The sequence below is a fragment of the Vulpes vulpes genome, chromosome 5, assembly GCF_048418805.1.
Source record: "Vulpes vulpes isolate BD-2025 chromosome 5, VulVul3, whole genome shotgun sequence".
NCBI lineage: Eukaryota > Metazoa > Chordata > Mammalia > Carnivora > Canidae > Vulpes > Vulpes vulpes.
Window position 1 is genome coordinate 73,172,157 of NC_132784.1, and position 17,103 is coordinate 73,189,259.

General features: G+C 36.0%; 1 protein-coding gene across 50 annotated transcripts in view; it reads right to left on the reverse strand.

Moving 5' to 3' along the window:
• PHF21A (PHD finger protein 21A) overlaps positions 1-17,103 on the reverse strand; it is a 195,695-nt gene that overhangs the window by 139,445 nt on the left and 39,147 nt on the right. For 35 of the 50 annotated variants that reach the window (XM_072758855.1, XM_072758870.1, XM_072758844.1 and 32 more), the window contains 2 exons: positions 14,720-14,752; positions 12,522-12,587 (listed from right to left, as the gene is read on the reverse strand). In XM_072758855.1, the coding sequence (XP_072614956.1) occupies positions 12,522-12,587; positions 14,720-14,752 (99 nt within the window). Of the gene's footprint in view, positions 1-12,521; positions 12,609-14,719; positions 14,753-17,103 lie in introns of all 50 variants that reach the window. The other 15 variants (XM_072758839.1, XM_072758829.1, XM_072758828.1 and 12 more) reach the window with 1 other exon arrangement.

A 17,103-nucleotide genomic window follows, 5' to 3' on the forward strand; every position in this document is an offset into this window, starting at 1 on the left:
AATCTGATATCGACATGGGTGCTAGTTATACAGGTGTTTCAGCTTGCAAAAATGTATCTGAGCCATATATATACATACACATAAATATATACACGTGTATAATTTTCTGTATTTATACTACACTTCAGTAGTTTAAAAAAACTATGTTCTTATAAAAAATATAGATAGAAAGAGTACAAAAAAATTAAAAGTGCCAAATTCCTTGGTCATCTCTCAGGAATTCCACATTTCTGAGAGGAAATCACTATTAACAGTTCCATGTAAATAATTCTAAATAATCTACAACTTTCCCCACATATTTTCTCTCTCTCTCTCACTCTAAGATTCTATTCATTTATCTGAGAGACAGAGAGAGATAAAGAGAGAGAGACAGCATGGGGGGAGGAGAAGCAGAGGGAGGAAGCAGACGCCCCACTGAGCAGCGAGTCAGTCACTGGGCTCAACCCCAGGACCCTGAGATCATGACCTGAGCAGAAGGCTGCCACTTAACCAACTAAGCCACCCAGTAACCCCTCCGTGTATTTTCAAGTATAAATGGCCATGGATGCATATACACATTTTTTTAAACATTTTATTTTAAATAATAAATCATACTTTATATCTGTTTTACAATTTGATTTTTTACCTTCCATTCATCTTTCTACTCAGTTAACTACTTCATAATATGCACGTATTGTTAACTCTTATGTATTACTTGCTAATGCACGCTGATATATTTGTAGTTATTTTCAACTTTTCATGTGTGGCTATTTCAGTACTGTACTGTCCTGTAAATGAGCCTGTGGGTCAAAGGGCAGACGATTAAGTCAGGTTTGATACTAAAAAGAGAAGATAGGAAAGAATATTTCCGGTCGAAGAAATGATAGAGCATAACTAAGAAAACTTAAGTATGTGTCAAATCTGAAGGACAAGGTATGTATGAGTTCAACAGAGAGGCTCATGGTTAAAGATAATAAGGGGTTTTCTAAGCCACTGTAAGGAATTTGGATTTTTTCCTAGAATCCAAAGCAAAAGGAGCTACTGAAGAATCACAACCAGGAAAGCCAACATATAAGGAGTGTCTTTTATATCTTCCTGTTAATAGTGAAAGGCTGGATGATAAAGACAGAACTGCATCCAAGGGAGCAGGGGAGCATGAGCCATGTTAAGGAGCTTGAATAAACAGGACTGGATAAGAGACTCAAAGTGAGACTAAAGGTTCATGATGACTTCCATGTCTCACTTGGTCACTGGATAAATGGGAGTGTCATTAACCAAAAAGGGAAAGAAGAAGTAGGATTTGAAGGGGGGTGGGTTTGGTGTTCTATCTGGAGAATACGGAGCTCTGGAACATCCAACAGGCAAAAGCTAAAAATGCACATCTGTCTAGAGCTCAGGAGAGAGGGGAGGAGGAAATAAAGATTTGGAGGTCACTGACATGTAGGGATGATTTGAGGCTGTATGCCACTCCTGGGGGAAAAAACAAAGCAAGATGAGAAGGAAGACAAAGATAAAACACCACAGAATATTAATTTTTAAAGGGTAGGCTGAGGAAGAGAAGTGAGTAGGTGCATTCAAAGAGGTCAAAGAACAAAGAAAGGAAGGTTCTTGGTTCTCTGAAGAAGAAAACCTTAAGGAAATGGTCATTAATCTGAAATGCTAGAGTTAGTTCAAGTAAAATGAAGTTGAAAATTTACTTTAGATTTGGCAATAATGTTACTAAAACTTTCAGTGAGCTCACTAGAGTAGAATGTAGATGGAAAATGACTGCACTGGGTTGATAAAGGGATATAAGTAAGGAAAAATAACATCAAATAGAGACTAACCAAAGATTAAGCTTTTTAAGAAGTTTAATGATGAAGAGACAAAGAGGGCAATGTGGCAGAAATTAAGAAACAAAGAAATTCTTATTATTTAAAAGGATAAGGGGCACCTGGGTACCAGTTAAGTTCAGTGGCTGCCTTTAGCTCAGGTCATGATCCCCAAGCCCCAAATCGGGCTTTCCTGCTCAGCTAGGAGTCTGCTTCTCCCTCTCCCTCTGCCCCTTTCCAGCCCTGCTTGCGCGTGCACACAGTCTCTCTCTCTCAAATAAATACAATCTTTAAAAAAAATTTTTTTTAAGCATAAAAGAAATGTAAGCCTGTTTTATGAGGTCAGAATAAGTTTAAAGAGAACTCAAAGAAGATAAAACAGACAGAAATAAGTGATGTAGAAACATCACAAAGGAGATTGTTTCTAGATATACCAGGTTTCCAGACTGCTGGCTCAACTCATTTACTGGTTTATACTACTTCACTTCATAAAATTTTTCCTTTTCTGAAACTAAGATAAAGCTGCTCTGAACTGAAACAGTTAAAAATGTTATTGAACTTTCTTAAAATATTCAAGTAGGAAACAATATTGAGAATATTTTTTCCCTATTTGAATGGGAAATCTTTTAGTGGTAAAATGCCTTAGCATGGACATCATAGGCCACCTTACCAGACTACTAGCTCCTTGAAAGCATAATGAATTTACATATTCAAAAACACTTGCTACATAACTACTATACTAGGCTCGAGGGGTACAAATACAAGCAAGACACATTCTCTATCCTCAAGGAGCTTACAAATAATTACAACACAGTGCAATGAAAACAAATAAGAGAGGTGGGCACAAACACCATGAGTACACAGAAGAGGGCTATATAGCTTTGCCTAGAGAATGGAAAGAAGTCAAGGATCTCTGCTTACCCTGGGTCTTCAAAGAGTAAGTAGGAATTTACCAAGTAAAAGGGAAAGAAAACTCCTGCTGTAGAGAACAGCATATGTAAAGGCACAGAGAAATGAGAGAGCCTAGTATAAAGAAGCGACACCAGGGAACTTCTGGGGTATGTAAGGCAGGAAAGGACACAAGAGAGCAATCAAGAGTGAGCTGCTAAAACCATCAGTGCTAATGAGCTTGAACATCTTGAAGGTGATGACCAGTCACAGGGAAGTAACAGTGCAAGATTCTCTCTCTCTCTCTCTCTCTTTTTTAAGATTTTATTTATTTCAGAGAGAGAGAGAGCACGCGAGTACAGGAGTGGGAGGGAGGGGCAGAGGGAGAGGGAGAAGCAGACTCCCTGCTGAGTAGGGACCCCCCCTCACCCCCCCCCCCGCCACACACACACGGGGCTCAGCCCCAGGACCTTGGGATCATGACCTGAGCTAAAGGTAGACACTTAAACGACTGAGCCACTCAACCACCCTAAATATATGGATTGCTTCATGAATTTGCATGTCATCCTTGTGCATGACATGCCATGCTACTTTTTTTTTTTATTTTATTCCCAGTGTAGTTAACATTCAAGTGTTATATTAGTTTCAGATATACAATACAGTGATTCAATGCTTCCATATATTACCCCATGCTCATCAAGGTAAGTGTACTCTTAATCCCTTTCACCTATTTCACCAGTCACCCTACCCATGTCACCTCTGGTAACCATCTGTTCTCTATAGTTAAGAGTCTGTTTCTTGGTTTGTCTCTTTTTTTTTTCCCCTTTATTTGTTTCCTTTCTTAAATTCCACATATGAGGGAAATCACATGATATTTGTTTTTCTCTGACTGGCTTATTTCGCTTAGCGTAATGCTTTCTAGATCCATCCATGTTACTGCAAATGGCAAGATTTTGTTCTTTTTAATGGCTGAATAATATTCCATTGTATATGAATACCATACCTTTATCCATTCATCTACTGATGAACACTTGGGCTGCTTCTATAATTTGGGTAAATAACGCTGCAATAAACACAGGGGCACATATATCCCTTCAAATTACTGTTTTCATATTTTTTGGAAAATAGCCATTAGTGAGATTACTGGGTCACAGGGTAGTTCCATTTTTAATTTTTTGAGGAATCTCCATACTGTCTTCCACAGTGGCTGTGCCAGCCTGTATCCCCATCAACAGTGCATGAGGGTTCCTTTCTCTTCATATCGTCACCAACACTTGTTTCTTGAGTTTAATCAGTTTTAGACATTCTGACAGATGTGAAGTGCTATCTCATTATGATTTTGATTTGCATTTCCCTGATGATGAGTGATGTCAAGCATCTTTTCATGTGTCTGTTGGTATCTTAGAAAAAAAAAGTCTGTCCATGTTTTCTGCCCATTTCTTAATTGGATTATTTGGGTTTTGGTGTTGAGTCTTATAAGTTTTTTATACATTTTGGATACCAACCCTTTATCGGATACATCACTTGCAAGATTTTCATTCTTTGCACCCTCCATGGACCTAGTACCAGGCAGGCCTTTCACTATAGAAAACTCACAATAAATATATGTGGAATAAACAGAAGAGTCAGAATCTTAGAATGATAAAGACATTTGAAAAAACACAGATCCTAAGGAGAAGGGAATTGAAGGGAACTGAGTATTTAAAAGCACAAAGTAATTTACTAATGAAGTCACAGTTATACTGGCTAAGGCCCTGTTTAAAAAAGTGTTTGTTGAATGCATCATCTACCCGTCAAAAGTTAAGATTAACGTTCTCCAAAGTGTCAAAGTGAAGAGTCCCTACATGCTTGAAAAAAGTTCCAAAAACTTAGACTTTGACTAGATTTTCATTGCTTGAGGCAAATTCTCTTTGATAAGTAAGAGATGAGTATAGAAAGAAAAAATACAGTAGATTCTAATAGTTCAGTGTCAAGACATGTAACATCTGATAATGAGCATTAAGAAATTCAAAATGAATTTAAAGTCATTCCATGGGGTGCCTGGGTGGCTCAGTAAGTTAAGTGTCCAACTCTTGATTTCTGGCTGAGCTCATGATCTCAGGGTTGTGGGATCGAGTGGGCTGTGCTGGGCATGGAGCCTGCTTAAGATCCTCTCTGCAACCTTCCTGCTTCCCCTCCCCCACCATCTCTCTCTGCCTCTCAGAAAGAGTAAAAATAAAATAAAAAGTCATCCCATGTGCTAGCATCAAAAATAAATGATTAGAATGAACTAAGAAGATTGCCCAAACCTACTAAGAGAAGTAGATTGCTGCGTTTGGCAGAAATCACCAACTTATTTGATTTCCTCCACCACACTCGTTAAAACATCCTACAATAACAACATGGCACCCATTATTAAAATATGAGTTCCTTTATCAAGCTTTTTTTTTCTAAAGATTTATTTATTCATTCATGATAGACATAGAGAGAGAGAGGCAGAGATACAGGCAGAGGGAGAAGCAGGCCCCACCCTGGGAGCCCGACATGGGACTCGATCCCAAGATTCCAGGATCACACCCTGGGCCAAAGGCAGGTGCCAAACCGCTGAGCCACTCAGGGATCCCCCTTTATCAAGCTTCTTTATCAATCTTTGATTAGTTAGGTACAACTACTGGCAATAGTGACAACTGTACTCTGAGAATAAAGATTAAAAAAAAAGGGAGAAGAAACTGATGCCCTATGTACACAAGAGGTAGTAAACTCAAGAAACAACTAGACCAAAGGTTTCCCATAAATATTGTGCAGGAGGGATGAACCTGACTAAATCCTAGGGAACTACTAAACTCTGGACAAAGATGAGGTCAGATTCCCACCAAAATTTAAGAATCTCTACTCTAAGAAAATAACAATTCTAAATTCTAATGTGATGAGCCAATCACACTAGTTTGATTATGAATGCAAAAGGGTAACATTCTCTGGTCACTGGCATCAGAGACTGGAGATAGTTATGTATCAGGTTACCATTATTAGACTACAAGAACTAATTTACTTATTTGACTCCAAAGCAATGAAGCCTAAAGGCAATGTAATTATTGTGCCTAATGTCCTATTTCAAAAAATATTTGATAAAGGTCCACAAAATAGAATTTATTAAATAAAACTGAATGAAGAATACAGTGATCTGCACTCTAGTCTTAAATCAGATACTGATTCATTATATATATAATCATGGCTAAATCACAAACAGTCCACATTCCAATTTATGTATCACAATGATGTACTTACTCATGACTGTGTTAAATGTTCTAAGTCCTTCAAAAAAGTAGCACTTGACATGTAAGATGAAGGTGTTCCATATGAGATAATGTTAATCACTGTGACTAAAGTTAACCATTTCCACTTAAATAGAACTTACCTCCAAAATACTCAGTGCACTCAATAGATACATGTTCATTAACTCCTAAAAGGCATTGTCCAAACATTCCATAAATAAGGAAATAGACATATTAAATTAATTCAGAATCTATCAAAAATTCTGTTACAGAATCAGGAATAGACTCAAACTCCGAGTTTCCCCTCCCCCATCCACAGTCCATTGTTTAAGTCACCTTCCTAGCTAAAATTACGATGTTCTATGGATCAGAAACATAATTAGTTATGATAAGAACAGAAACTTCTCTTCCAAAGGCTTCAAATCCATTTTAGTAAAATACGTTCAAACTTAAAATGAGAATGGTTTTATAAATGGCAACTATTTATTAAATCCAGTAAAGTATTTCATCTTAATATTAGGTTAAGCAATCTGTAAAGAATAGAGACTGTAATTTTTAAACACAGAGTTGGAAAAGCAAACCAGTAGCAAAGACCAAAGACTATGAAGGTATCTATCTCTCTCAAAAAGAATAAGAAAAATAGGAGAAAGGGTAAAAGAAAATAAAACCTAAAACTGGTATGTTTCTAAGGAATTCTAAGGAATACTATGGATTATCTGTACCAAGGACAAATGGCTTGAAAAATATACCTCCAGAAAAGCATTAGATACCTATTAATCTATCTTCCACGTTAGTAAAATGCTTTCCCTGCCCCTCCCCCCCCGCCCCCCCCAGGGTATCTCCTGGGAAAAACTAAGTACTGTCATATATGCTGTTAATCTGATAACAGCATTTTCTGGACGCTTTTTGGAAATAAGTAGTAAAAGTTTAAAAAATATATATATATATACACATACTAAGTTCCTTTATATAACGTTAGCCAAGTAAGGTAGACAGATTATTGTTCTCAATTCTTTATATTCTGTTATAAAATTATACATCCACACTCTCTGTCATGTAACATTGCAGGGCTTGGCCACATGATTTGTTTTTGCCAATGAGATATTAAAAGACTTGATTGACGTCAGCAGAGGCTTAAAATGTATTTTGGTAGTTTCGCCTGTTTCTGGTATTCTGGTGATAAACCATGAAATGGGTATGCCCTAGGTAGCTGCTGCCCCTTCATGGTAGGCCTCAGGGTAAACAGGTTCAGAGCAGATCTAACGCAACATGTAGCCTGAAGGCAGGGCCAGTCACCACAGACTGAAGTAGATGTGTGTAGGCCTAAGTCATGAAAGTAGATGTGTCCAGCCTAGATTCAGGAAAACCCCAGGTGATGTACAGACCCAATATGAAAATAAACACCATAAGCCACTCAGTAAAACACTGGTTTGTTATGCAGAACTATTACAGCAATATCTGACCAGTACACCCAGGATTCTTACACCTAAAAATGTATCCTAAAGCAATCAGAGAGAAACAGATTCATATGTGCGTTTTATCATAGCAATATTTCTAACACCAAAAACTGGAAACATCCTATTGTCAAATATTAGAGGAATAATTAATTATAACCTAACTAGGCCACTAAATATTTGAACCTATGAACATATTTTTAAAAAACACTCAAAAGGGCAGCCTGGGTGGCTCAGCAGTTTAGCAGCGCCTTCAGCTCAGGGCCTGATCCTGGAGACCTGGAATCGAGTCCCACGTCAGGCTCCCTGAATGAAGCCTGCTTCTCCCTCTGCCTGTGTCTCTGCCTCTCTCTCTCTGTGTCTCTCATGAATAAATGAATAGAATCTTTAAAAAAAAAAAACACTCAAAAATGTAAGATGTTCATAGTACTCTCAGTTTAAAAAGCATCAAAAGAAAGATGACTAGACTATTTAAAAAAATTATTTACAAACAGAGAAAAATATCAGGTGAATAAAATAATTCCCTGAAGAAACACAAATGCTTTTCTGTACCAAATATTATTTTAAGCTAAATATTATACCAAATACTATACTCAAAATAAATAAGTAAATTAAGACAAGCATATTCCCTAAAACTTCCTGAAACTAACGATCTATTCAGGAAGATATATATTAAAAATCAGTTATCACATATGTGTAATTACAAATTGCAATAAGCTATTGAGGCAGAAATTGCTAATTATCCTCAGCATTTATTTCCCCCTTCTTACATGGAACCAGAGTCTCCGAATTTTATCTGCCCATGGCCACCTGAAATGGACTACATTTCCCAGCCTTCCTTGCTCCTAGGAGGGGCCACATAACTAAGTTCTGACCAATGGGATCTAATTAGAAGTGGTACATACAACTTCTAGTAAGCATCCTTAAAAATAAAGGACTTGTTTTTTGTTGCTTTTCCCCCTTCTTACCAGATGGAGCAGGTATTTTGGACTATAATGTGAAAGCTTCATGCTGAGAGTGGCAGAGCAACAGAACAGGAGGAGCCTGAGTTCCCTAACACTGTGGAACTACTATCTGTATACCTACAGGCCTTTCACATGAGAGAGAAACAAAATTCTACTTTATTTAAGCCATTTTCATTTTTAGTTTTCAGTCATTCACAGCTGAACCTAATCATAACTGGCACAGCTATAAAAGAAAAATGAAGGGTTCAATAAGAGATCATAACAGAAACTGTTCCATTTTGACAGGAGAAAGGTCCCCTGAAGAAGTAACATTTATGCTGTGACCTGACACACCTGGCCAGGAGAGTACCAGGTGAAGAAAGGTGAGGTGGCAAACTGTTCACGGAAGGGGAAATCGAAGAAGCAACTGCTGTAACTTAAGCGTAAATCATCACAGGAACAGGTAACAAATTTGGAGATGTTAAGACTGATTGTTTATACAGTGAATGAGAATAAAAGCAGAGCAGTAAAGCAAATAGGTGGGTTAGCTCCAATATCATAATATCTATTCCAACAAGCAAAAATTATGCCAAAATGAGGAAGGAGGGGTGCAGAACGAGAATGAATCCCGTTAAAGAAATTAATAGTTGCTTCCAAACTTCGGTAGTACTAGTGTTTAAAATAGATGGATTCTCTGATTAGAGTGGTTCATATACCATGAGAACATCACTGGATATTTAAATGCTAATTCTCCCTGGAACAGACAAAAGTTTGATGTTAAAAATTTTTGAAATAATGTTTCTTGTCTATTTCTTATTATAAAAGGGAAACAAATTTATTGTAGGGATTAAAGCAAATATGTACATAAGACCTTAAAAAATAAATCATATGTAAATTCATCCCCTTCCAACATTTCATAATGAAACTGTTTCTATACGTATTTACATGCCCACATACATAGATACATAAGACACACTCAAAAATGGGACTATAATACATAAAAGCTGCATGTGCTTTTTCAATTGCTTTATCATGAACACATTCCATATCATTAAAATATTTTTAAAACTATGATTTTTAATGGCTCCATAACATATAATTTGTTTAGCCAATCAAATCTGGGGATTCCTGAGTTAAAACTGTCAACCACAAATTAAAGCCCTTTGAGTCAGGAAGCTAACTTCAAAATCTGCAATGGAGAGTTTATTCAAAAATCTCAAGTTATAGTTTGAAAACATTGGAACCGGGCAGCCCCGGTGGCACAGCGGTTTGGCGCCGCCTGCAGCCTGGGGTGTGATCCTGGAGACCCGGGATCGAGTCCCACATAGGGCTCCCTGCATGGAGCCTGCTTCTCCCTCTGCCTGTGTCTCTGCCTCTGTCTCTCTGTGTCTATGAATAAATAAATAAAATCTTTAATAAAAAATAAAATTAAAAAAATAGAGAAAACATTGGAACCTTCTAACCAAGAATTCAATGAAATTCACTGAGTTTTAGCCATAAAAGATGCTCACTAAGATGCTTTGGGATGTATTTTCCCAAATGGAGCATAACATTTCATAGTCTTGAGGAAGAAACTGATTAAGTATCAAAGACTGAGGTAGTAATAAAAAATAAGAACTACTGAGTGCCCACTGTAAGAATTAATGACTATCTACAATGTTTTTTTTTTTTAATAAAGCAAAAAAAGAGAATGTACGTATTTATTACTGGTGTAAGTTTTCAAGTAGATATAGAAAAAAGTAACAACAGAAAAGTACACATAATATAAAAAGAATAGAAACAAATAACAAAGGATTAGAAGTTGTTAATTGTGGAATATGATATTCTTTGAACTTTGCTATATTTAGCATTTTTCTCACAACCAAAAAAATTAATGTTAAATTGTCATGTGAGTAAAGTAATTCAGATTTTAGCTATCAAAATAGAAGGAAATCAGTGTTTTGCCAGAGGCTAAGAAAATCTTTTGAGAAAGAAAAACAAAATTCTAGGCATTTAGCATTAGGCATTTGTTGTAAAATAAAACTATTTTAAACTGAATATCAATGTTTTATGTTGGAAATAAGCCTGAGGAAGGCCTAGCTTTTGAACTTTACCGCTGAGCTTTCTTCAAGTACTAGACTACTTAAAAATGATATATTTTCTGTTCTATCAAAAAGGTTGTTTTAAGCAGTTAGCAAGTATTTTAAAAATTGCAAGACTGCATTTCAGTTTCTGACTATTCTGTTAACTTTGTATACCTAAGGTTTTCCTGATGCCAAGCCCATTTTTTAATATTCTGGTTTCTTTTTTTTAAAAAAAAGATTTTATTTATTTACTCATGAGACACAGAGGGAGAAGCAGGCTCCATGCAGGGAGCTCGATGCAGGACTCGATCCTGGGACTCCAGGATCATGCCCTGAGCCAAAGGCAGACACTTAAGCGCTGAGCCACCCAGGCACCCCAATATTCTGGTTTCTAAAATCCAAACTTAGTTCAGATGACAGAGTTTAACCATTTGATGAAATGTCTTACTACTAAACATAAATGGATGCAATTTTCTATTAAGTGAGGTCCCTAGCAGAAAAAAGAAATTAAAGAATAAAAAATTATAGAAATAAATGAATCTTTACATCAGTTCTCACAAACAAAATTTTCAAATAAATGTAAATTTTTTCAATTGCCCCATTTTCCCCAAATGTAGCTTTAACGTAACTTTGCGACAGCATCCCCCACCCCCTAACTCCACTAATCAGTTCTCACCTTCTTTCCCTGCTGGAACACGTGAATTTTTCAGCAAAAGTGACTCATTCATTGGCATCTTGTCAAACTAACCCTGAAACTCTAAGGAAGCTTGGCGCTAACAGAATTCTAAAGCTAGAATACTTTCACTAACACACATCATTTTGACTTTAGAGAACTGAATCACTTTCAGATCCAAATACATACTAATGAACTCTGTTTATATTTTTCCTTACTAATTGTTCTCCACCATGCTACCTCCTCCCAATTTTAGTTTGGCAATTCCCTAATCTAAAATATCTCCTGTCTCTAGAGAAGACAAGATGGGGAACACAGAAGCAAAAGAACAGGAGCGGGGAGAAAAAAAAAAGCAGTTGTTCACTCAGCCTGGAAAAAGATCCTATTCTGAACAATTAGCAACTCGTATCCATTCCATACAGTTCTCAAAATTTATTTCTCCCCCTAGTTAAATGAAAACACAATAGAATACACAATACAAACACAATCAGAAATCTCCAGAAACAAATTACTCGTTATTATTATTTCACTAAATAAAAGTTTTTAAAAAGCACACAATAAAAAAAATTTTTTTAAACCACACGAAAATCAATTATTAAGAACTATTTAGTCAAAAATCTTCAATAAGACGTCACCAGCAGGAACTATCAATTGTAAATCACCTTATGCTTTTGGTTCAAACATTCATCTATGCCAAGATAGAAAGCTGCTCCTTTTAACCAGAGGGAGAGTGGTAGGGAAGGAACAAGAAAACAAATGCTTTGTCAGATAACCATAGACATTTACTTAGAGCTCTGTCAATTGTCACACTCCACCTGGTGGCAGGAGCTGCCTGAATTGGTGAAGTAGCGGTCATTATACAAGAAATTCCAAAGAATATTTTCCAGATCTCTTTGGGGGGAAAAGCAAGATGCTTTTCTCTTGCTCTATACAAATAAATCTAACAAGGTTTCACCAAAGTTTTTTCACATAATAGGTCACTATGTAATAAAGAATAACATACAGGTTTGACAGTAATCAGAAAGGGAGACCTACATTTACAGCAATTTATTTACAACCAATCTCCACGATAAGTTAAATGTCATCTCAAGTCTTTAAAACAGGTTAACAAGACACGTCCAGCAACTACAAGATTCTCTATCACATACTCCCACTAACTTTCTTTACCTCTTTCCCCTATGGGTAAACTACAGAGTTTAATTAACACAGTTAACAGCAGCCCGCCACATTGCTTTTAGGTATTTGCCAGTAACATATACCCATGGGATACTCTAGACACTGATTTCAACCAAAAATAAAAATAGATAAACAGAGCTCCAACAAAATTAAAACTGAGTCTGGCTGCCCACACTTATTTTCACACATAAGGAAAAATAGCAGTTCTCCTAGAAGCCTCAAGCAGACATATCTTTAGAACACAATGTTAAAAATATGCCCCCCCCCCCCTTTTGCCCCTACCTGTTTCTCACTCAAAGCTGTGATTTTGGCTTGGAGTTCATGAAGCTGTTTCTTTAAATCAGCATTCTGATTGGAAAGAAAAAATATCTGTGAGAAAGATATTTCATTTGTTAACAGAATAGTAGCAAGAAGACTTTATGCATACTGTATTACAAATGATGAAGCAATCTTAAGCATTTAGCCAATCAAATTTGTCATGCATTAAACTATAGGTATATTATCATCACTTAATACACAGGTCCTAAATGTAGCTCCTACCATTAGAATAGGGGCAGTTCGTTTGCAATGGTTTCAAATTACAAATTTTATATTTTAGCATCTTATACTGTAATAGTATTCCTTCCTATTGAAATATTGTTATCTTTACAGAAAGTATCAATTGACAGAAAACCTAAAGCTCCACTAATCAGACAAAAGCAAGAAAATGGAAGTTATAAGTATGCATACACTGCTTAATGGCATTATCAATAAAGATAAGAGTTTTTCTCCACTTGCCCTCTCCCTTATTTAGTAGAGTACATTTGTTATTTTAGCCTAGATTTGAAAAGCTGTCAGTGCTGCAACTGCCTTAACACTACATCATTCAAATTAACACACTGACTACCAGGGTATTTTCTCAGTTCTAAAATTCTAGGAATCAAAAAAGAATACTATTTTAGATGAGATACACTGAGCATGCTTGCTTTTTACTCAAGTGGGGAAAAAATCCAAAATTAAAATTTTCAAATGCTTAATGTAGCAGGACAGCCTACTAACAGACTGAGCACCATTCCAATAAAAGACTACTTTTTCTTCATTGTTTCACATGCATTTCTTTCGATTCACCCTGTTTGGTCTTCTGCCAGGATTGGGACACACATCCTCCCCTTCATGTTTACTTTACATTGTCTTTCTTATATTTGATATAAAGCTTCCGTAATGAGATCACTCACAAGATTGTCCAACAACCTACTGCCCCTTCAGATTCTTTTGAGTTAAGATGCTCTGTTAACATGACTACCAGCTCTATCAGAAATGCTAAAATTTTCTAATAATATTTCAGTTGCTGACAATGTAGTTTACCAAATTAAATATAAGAGTCTACTAATCTAAGGTCTACTGCCTCTTGGTTCCCTAAATATAATTTAAATTTTAATACACTTTAAAAAATAAATAAAAATAGAGAAGCTTCTCAAAGAAATAGGACTGTCAAACAGGAGTTCAATGTGGGCCATCAATGCCAACCCTCAGAATCAATGGACTGTGTTAAAACCCAACAGGTCACTGGGTACTAAGTTTTTGGAGAAATGAATATGCTTCCCACTTCCAAAAAATCAATCTGCTTCAGTACCATTCTTTAATCCAAGAATTAATTTTCTTAACTTTACAATGAGGTGTATATGGTATGTTTAACAAAGTTAAATATACATATATATATGTATTAAACATATATATATATTTCCACATATATAATAAGTCTAAGCGTTTTGTGAACAGATTTGTGGGCACACAGTTCCTGAAAGTCTGATAAACACTCTTCAAACTTAGGACCCACTGTCTAATGGCTACAAAAGAGACACCACCTGAATAATAAATGTAATCATCAAAGACAAGATAACTTTTTAGGAAGATTTCTCTTCAGGGATAGAGATGAACTCCTATGAGAATTTAAACAGAAGGTAGCATCTGTTGGATTATTATATATGGTAGTTTTAAACCCTCTTTAAGAGTTCTTTCAAAGATAATTTTTTAAAAGTTCTTTGAAAATTATTCTGAAATTATTTAATCATAGTGGGATTAAGTATTTAAGTGTTCTGTACTATATCTGTACTGTGTAAGCTAAGAGAAGAATCATTCGGGGCCATATACATTAATTTGGAGACTACAGGAAGCCTCAAAAACTCTGATTCTGGATAAGCAGGCTTACAGAAATGAAATTTAAGCTACATGAAGAGTAATAACTCAATTTGTTCCCCAAAATACTCAAAAAAATTAACATAAAATAACAGAAACAAAGATGAAATAGTAACGACACTATAACAGAATTACTGGATTTTTCTAAACCTTTATAACATGAAAATCAATATGCTAAAAATAATTGCTGTTAGAGATAACAGTTTTCAAAACTTAAGTTCCTGGTTTGTAGTTTAGTATCTAACAGGTATTTTATTTTAAATTATTTTAATTTAAAAATTAAATAAATAAAAGTAGTACTTTACCTGTGGATCCTGCTTCATTTGAGCAACCAGTTTCTGGTAATAAAGAGAGAAAAAGAGCCATCAGTCTTACATATTAATCCACTATGGCTAATCAGACTTGTCCCCCAAAATCTAAAGTTTTAAGTCCACCCTAAAAAAGGAACACCACACAATGAGAAGAGATCAAAAGCTTCTGTGATCCATATAATATATATGGATTACTTATTTGGTCCATATTATTTATTTATATATATATATATATATAAATCAAACTAGCACTTTGTGTTTGAAATTAAAAACTCCCGCTTTTTAACAAATCTGGAGATGGGATGGGGATGGGAGCTTTTAAAAAAGCAATTTAAACAAGCTGGATGCTCTAAAAGCCAAACATCCCTCTAAAATGTTATCATCGTTTATAGAGTCCCAAAAGGCCTGGAAAGAAGCTGCTCCCATAACAAAACAGGCCTGTTTGTATACAGCAAAGTACAGATTTGGCAAGTCTGTTGGTTTGGTTCTTACCACAAAAGGAAGCTAGTATCAGCTACTGACTCTGCCACTGCCTTCTCTGCAGGAGGGTGTACTCAGTGGGGCAGTGATGCTTAGTATTTGAAAGTAAGGAAATGAAGAAACAACACCACCAAACTCTACCTACCTGGGTTCCTCTGGGAAAGAGAGTGCTACCAGAATACTTAATAAGACCTTTACCAGGGAAAAGAGAAGTCCAAATAAATGAAAAAGAAAGAAAAATGGACATCTTCTAACCTAGCTCAACTTCTAAAAGCATCACTGCCCAAAGATGATAATAACTAGGACAGAAAAATTTGAAGGATAAAAAATATCAGAAGGCTGATTCCTAAAAGCATCTGGGAATAAGCTGTTCCCCAAAAGAATTTTTCATATAACTAAAAAATCTGTCCCTCTCTTTGAATGTTGAAGTACTTTAAAAATTTTTAGTCATAAAATACTTCTTATATACTTACCTGCCTTCTTAAACAAAAAAAAAAGTCAGCTTTGATTGATACTCAGAGGTATGATTACATCAATTAATATACTAATCTATAAACAGCACAATAGGTCCTTACAATAAAGGCCCCAAACTGCCATGATTTAAAGAGTTCTCATGTCTGCATTTTAGTTTTTCTTTTTTTTTTTTAAGACTTTATTTATTTTACACAGAAAGAGAGAGCACACACGCACAAGCAGGGGAAGCAGGAGACTCTCCTGAGCAGGGAGCCTGATGCAGGGCTCAGATCCCAGAACCCTGGGATCATGACCTGAGCTGAAGGCAGATGCTTAACCAACTGACCACCCAGGTCCCCTTGCATTTTAATTTTTCAATCTACTTCTTAATGCCAAGGAATCAGCTAGCAAATTTTGTTACTATTATGTCTCCTCCAAAAGCCCCTGAACCCCAACTCCAATTTGCAGCTTTTGATCTACTGTGTGATAGGCACAGTGAACTAATTCTAAGATGAACAAATAGGTTGTAATAGCTTAAGAAATGCCCCTTGAGTAAAATGTACACTCTTTGGTGAAAGATTTCTAATATTTATTGTAGTTGGTCAAGTCTTACTAGTCTTACTTCAGGTGTTTAGATACATTATGCATGGCTGAGGTTGCTAACCATGTAACTTCCATCTACACAAGGTATATATGAACTATATTCTACTTCATATGTGACAGTAGTAACTCTTCTGTATCCTGGCCTTAATCTACAAAACAGTAATAAGACATTCCAAGAGCTCAGTGAAACTGAAACGCGACTTTATACATAGACATTCTTATAAGTGCAGCCTAAAGGCTAGCCTCATTCTTCAATGAAAAAAGTCCTTCGTTTTCTTTTTTAATTTAGTTACTAGAGAGTTGGCTACAACACTAAAGTTGCCTTTAAATATTTATTTATTTATTTATTTATTTATTTATTTATTTATTTAGGGGCGGGGAGAGCGAGAGAGTGTGAGCACAAGCACAGGGAAAGGGCAAAGGGTAAGGGAGAAGCAGAGTCCCCACTGAGCAGGGAGCCTGACTCAGGGTTCAATTTAGAGACTGCCAAGATCATGACCTGAGCTGAAGACAGATGTTCAACAAATGGAGCCACCCAGGTGCCTTTTTAAAGCCAAAAAAAAGGTTTTCTTCCATGATACTGGAACTTAAAAACTGACTGATAACCACATTAAGCCTCCACTCCTGGAGGAAATAAACCACCTTTCCTATCTATAAGTAGTCAAGCTGCATTTTAGACAAGCAGAGGCAGAATATGAGAAGCTGGACAACCTAACTAGACCATCCATATCCCTAATGACTTTAAGCTAACACTGTGTTATCAAAATTAAACTACTTTCTTTTGCAAGAATGGAGCCATTTTTTATAAAGATATACTGTTAGCATAAACTATAGCCTATTGG